Source organism: Leptonychotes weddellii, unplaced genomic scaffold, assembly GCF_054177405.1.
Source record: "Leptonychotes weddellii isolate Sample4059 unplaced genomic scaffold, ASM5417740v2 HiC_scaffold_11154, whole genome shotgun sequence".
In the NCBI taxonomy this organism is placed as follows: Eukaryota; Metazoa; Chordata; class Mammalia; order Carnivora; family Phocidae; genus Leptonychotes; species Leptonychotes weddellii.
The window spans coordinates 1808-6991 of record NW_027689025.1 but is presented as its reverse complement, the minus strand read 5'-3'; the positions used below and the strand labels follow the sequence as shown (position 1 = coordinate 6991).

Sequence of the window (5184 nt, the reverse complement as noted above, 5' to 3'; positions counted from 1 at the left end):
AGCTGTGTTCGTGCTTCTGCTCTGTGCTCAGGCTTCCCTTGGACACCCAGTGCCCTCTGAATGGGATGCCCCCTGTGGCCTGTAGCTGCAGAGCCCCCACGGGGGGGGGGGGGGCGGGGGCACTGCCCGGTGGCCAGTCTCACAAGGATGTCCCAGTGTTTGCTGCCATTTCCCTGGCCATCCTGTGGCTTTTTTCCCAGCCTGAAGAAAGAGAGACTCGAAGAAGAACGGCAGCGGCAGGAGGAGGCGGCGAGGATGCAGCAGCTTCAGTTGCAAGTGGCCCAGGAGAGAGTCCGGCGGCAACGGGAGGCGTTCCAGAGGAAACTGCGAGAACTGCAGAGAACAAAGCAGCAGGAGGAAGCCGAGAGGGCTGGTGAGGAGGGCTTCTGGAGCAATCTGCATCTCCTATCTGGGGCAGAAGTATTTTTATCCCACTGTGGGTGTTCTTCTGAATCTCCCCAGAGTTATTCCTATCCTAAGCCTTAGTGTGTGAAGCACTCTAAGTGTATAAGCTCTTTTTTTTTTTCCCAAAGTGATTAATATGTGTGACCACAGTGAGTTGAGATAGATCAAAATAAGACAGACTCACTTGTGGAAATGACTCAGGCCCTACTCCCAATCCAGTCACCTCCTGAACTGGGATCCTGCCCCTCCCGTTGCCCTTTTAGCCTTGCTCAGGAGCCGCCTGCATTGGAGACAGAGCCCCGCTCCTTGCTCCTTTCCCTAGCAGACGGAAACAAACATCTGGATAGCCTCGGGGCAGCCTTTCAGGGGCTGGCCTGTAGAATCTCTATAGCCTCACTTCAGAGGCTCAGCAGATGTCAGCAGATGACACTCTCTAGGCTGGTCAGTTCCACCGAGTGAGCACACGATTTCTCCAGGCACCGATCTGACGCTTCTCCTCAACTACCTGCATACCACCCATGAGCACCCCAGGCTCTGGAAAATTCTCCGCCAAGGTTTTGTACTCACTGCGCAGTGCACTGCACACAGTAGGTGCTTGATAAAGGACTCTTAAATTTGTAAATTGACCCCAACGTGATCCCCACAGAGGAGCTGGCAGCGTGCTGGCAGGTAAGCTACACCAGTATCTCGGGGGAGTCCCTGGGAATCAGACTTGGGAGTCGGATCCAAGAACTTTCTCCAGTACTGAGACCTCTGCTGAGCCCACCCTCCTTTTCTATTCTGCAGAGGATGAGAAGCAGAGGCAGAAGGAATTGGAAATGCAGTTGGCAGAGGAGGAAAAACGCCTGCTGGAAATGGCTGAAGAAGAACGGCTGGAGCACCAGCAGAGGAAACAGGAAGCTGGAGAGAAGGCTCAGCTGCAAGCAGAGGCGAGAAGGCGAAGGGGAGAGGAGGCCGCAAGGCTGGATCTGGAGGGAGCCATGACACGAGCTCAGGAAGAAGCCAGGTAGGGGATATTCGGGAACAGGTGCCACAGGGGATTGTTTCCCTGGGGCTAGCACCAAACTTGCACTGCCTTTGGACACGAGCAGTTCTCCCACTTTCCATAAGCATGATTTGGAAGAGCTAAAAAACAGACTCTTTTGCGGTGTCACAGAATTTCTTCATGGCTTATAGAACTTGTATTGAAGCTGGAAGGGAGTTTAGATTTCATCTCTCCCAGCACTCTGGTTTCCAGATGAGAAAATGGAGTCCCAAAGAAGGGGAAGGAACTTGATCAAGGCCGAAGAGTGAATTGGGGGCTGTGCCAGGACCACATCTAAGACCCCCTGATTCGGAACCACTACCCTTCTCAGTATTTTTTGGTTACCTCTTACGCGCCAAACACTCTTCTTCTGGACACTGGGAATTCAGAAGTAAACAAAAGAGATGTCTCTTCTCCCTTGGCATTTCCATTCTAGGGCTGGGAGTAGGGAGACAAATATTTTTTTTAGCTGGCAATAGATGCTAGACAGAAAAAGTTTTAAACATGTGATAGGATTGCAGGAGGTTTGGTTTAGATTGGTCGGCCAGGGCAAACTTCTTAGAGAAAATGTTCTCTAAGGAAAAACCTGAATGACAAAGAGTTAGCTGCATAAACATCTGGGAGAAAAATATTCCAGCAGGTAAACAGGGAGTGCAAAGGTTCGAAGGAAGGAATGAAACTGGCATATTGGGAGAATAAAAGGGAAGTCAGTATGGCTGGAACTAAGTGAACAAGGCACGAAGAAGACTTCCAAGATGAGGTCAGAGAAGTAAGCGAAGACCAGACCTCATGAAAGCCTTGTTTGGAGAAATAGTGCAGAACTAATTATCAGGGGCCAGTGGCATTTTCCCCCGCTCTGTTCTTTTACAGTAGTAATGATCATTTCATCTTTCTGATAATAGAATTTCTTGAGCAATGTGGTTTCCACTGACTCTTTAAAAGCTAGATCCTCTATAGTTGCTTTCTCATGAATTTCCACTCCTTAGTGAAAGCAACAAATAGACATCCCTCTTTAGAACCATCAAAACTGAAGGGTATAGAAGCATGACACAGAAAACCGTGTGAGTCCAATCTTGACTGTAAACAGTTTACCCCCCTGAAATATATTTTCTACAACTTAAGCTGAATCTAAGCTAGTAAGTACTCTTTAGGGGACCAGAAAGAGAAGGCAGCCAGAAAAATTCTATTTCAAGGTTTTCCACCGAACTCTTGAGTTGTTCCACTCCTGGACTTTACTCAACTGTTGGGTTCCACCACCACCCCCCCGCCCCCCAGCTGTTATGTGAATTAAAAAACAGATCATTAGAGAAGTCTTGATTCAAATTCAAAATTATGTATTCCATATATCACAGCGGCAGGACTGGGTTCGTAAGTATTGAGACCAAAAGCAAGCTAAACAATTGTGTAAAGCTAGTCCCAGGGGCTGAAAGCAGAAAACCAAGTGACTACAGCGGTGTGAGAGGTAGAGCCTCACTCCACCAAGGCTTAGAACTTGACGCCAGCTGGCTGTATTTCATCTTCACTTGTGTGACATTGGCGCAGGTACTTTAACTTCTCTGGCCTGTTTCCTCAGCTCTAAAACAAGGGAGTCCCTACCAGCAATACGAGTGTAAGAATTGCTAGCTTTTGCTTTGCCAGTAGAAGGCTCATGAAACTCCAAAACTCATGTGTAAAGTTACTAAACAAATAGAGTATCATCTTCCACTAAAATGCAAGATCAGTAGCCCCAAGTCTAACTGATGTTTGCTCAAATCCAAAGTTATTCTACTAGCTTAGAAGGGCAATTTCTGGGATGCTTAATCATATTGGGATTGTGGATGGGTTGTCTCCTTAGGCAAAAAGCTGCTTTGGAGAAACATCTTCATTTCCATCAAGATCTCTGTAAGGAAGCCAGTGCCCTGCGGTGGACACACAACATTTCCAGATCGTGGGTCTACTCGTACTTCCAGTTCCTACACATACCCAGACCTTAAGGCTAGAAGAAAACTAAAAAGTAAGTTGGGAGGTAGTGACAGAAAAAGAGAAACTTCTATAATGATGTCCCATTTCATCTGGTTCACCTCAACCCACACCTCACTTCACTCTAGGACCTCCATTCCCACCACCCCTCCCGACCACACATGTGACTTAACTCATTTAAAGTCTTCACTCACCTAAATCCTTTTATGTTCTCTAGAACCACATAAATCCAGAAGCTTTGCTGCCTAAAACTGGCCAATAATTTCATTTGTTGTTTGAATTTCAGTAAATTCAGTTGAATTTCAATTAGTAAGACTTACATCATCTTAAAAGATGGTCAAAGTATTTCACTTCACAGTGTGTCTGAAAGAATTGCAGATGTATGGAAATTCGATAATGCAAACAATTCTGAATAAGCTAAGCAGTTAGTTCATATATTGAGAACTTTATTGTCTCTTTAAAAGGCAAAACCACATCCATTTCAGCCTAAGAATCTAAAATGTAATGTCCGTTTAAAACAAGGTAATCACGGGGTGCCTGGGTGGCTCGGTCGTTAAGCGTCTGCCTTTGGCTCGGGTCATGATCCCAGGGTGCTGGGATCGAGCCCCGCATCAGGCTCCCTGCTCCGCGGGAAGCCTGCTTCTCCCTCTCCCACTCCCCCTGCTTGTGTTCCCTCTCTTGCTGTGTCTCTGTCAAATAAATAAAATCTTTAAAAAATAAAAAAAATAAAACAAGGTAATCACTTGATAAATGTTCATTTGAGCAAAATGAGCCGTTTTGTTGAGAGTATTCTCACTTCCTCAAAATATAGATTCTAGAGCTGCACTGGCCAATAAGTAGCCACATGTTAACTATTTAAATGTATGTTAAAACATTCAAAGTAGCCACATGTAACTATTTTAATGTACATTAAAACATTCAATTCTCCAGTCACACTAGCCATGTTTCAAGTGCTCAACAGCCACATGTAGCTACTGGCTACCTTATTAGACAGTGCAGATGCAGAACATTTCCATTCTCACAGCAAGTTCTACTGGATAGCACTGTTCTAGACCCCTGGTAATTATCAAATCTGGAGGGTTTGTTCCTGTGCCTTTAAGATCCAATCACTCACATAATGTCCCCACTTTTTTTTAAGATTTATTCATTCATTTATTTAGAAAGAGAGAGCATGTGGTGGGGTGGGGCAGAGGAAGTCTCAAGTATACTCCGCACTGAACAGAGAGCCCAAAGTGGGGCTTAATCTCACAACCCTGAGATCGCGACCTGAGCTGAAACCAAGAGTCTGACTGACGCTCAACACACTGCGCCACCCAGGCGCCCCCATAACTTCCCCGTTTTTTAAAATCATACTATTAAGGTATAGTCTTGATTAGATAATTCTTCTTTAACATCTCTTTAAATATCAAGTATCTAATTAAAGTACCTATCCTAGAATGATCATTAAAAGGGATGAAAGATCTTTACAAGCAAAACACTTAAAAGGATGTTAAAGCAAGCAGTATCTGAACCTGAATTTGCCCACAAATTTCCTTTGTGGGAAATTCCTCTATACTCCACAGCCTGCAACTGAAAAACTTAGTATTTGCAGATGATTCCCTCAAAATTTCTCACCAAAACTTGTAAAGTATTTGCTCTCTACAGGAACTGTACTTCTACAATCCAGAAGTCAAGCTTAATTTTGATTCTGTATTGCTATTATTGGACTTGCTTAGATTTTATGCTTATTTTTAACTTCTTGCTTTATGTAAAACAGAAATAAAATGGCCAAAATACTGGCTATCAGTCATAGTGAT

General features: G+C 44.8%; 1 protein-coding gene across 1 annotated transcript; it reads left to right on the top strand.

Moving 5' to 3' along the window:
• The first annotated feature begins 147 nt into the window (after positions 1 to 147).
• On the top strand, positions 148 to 4127 carry LOC145718141 (uncharacterized). Its single transcript, XM_081809586.1, has 3 exons — positions 148 to 373; positions 1192 to 1411; positions 3264 to 4127. The coding sequence occupies exons 1-3, from the start codon at positions 148 to 150 to the stop codon at positions 3400 to 3402; spliced, it is 585 nt and encodes a 194-aa protein (XP_081665712.1). The 3' UTR covers positions 3403 to 4127.
• Positions 4128 to 5184: the final 1057 nt, after the last annotated feature.

Bases quoted from the DNA above. Each gene is read 5' to 3' on its own strand.
- LOC145718141 (XM_081809586.1), top strand. From the start codon at position 148: ATGTCCCAGTGTTTGCTGCCATTTCCCTGGCCATCCTGTGGCTTTTTT. The intron at 374-1,191 runs GTGAGGAGGGCT...TCTATTCTGCAG, and splicing joins GGAGGAAGCCGAGAGGGCTG to AGGATGAGAAGCAGAGGCAG. The intron at 1,412-3,263 runs GTAGGGGATATT...TTGTCTCCTTAG, and splicing joins CGAGCTCAGGAAGAAGCCAG to GCAAAAAGCTGCTTTGGAGA.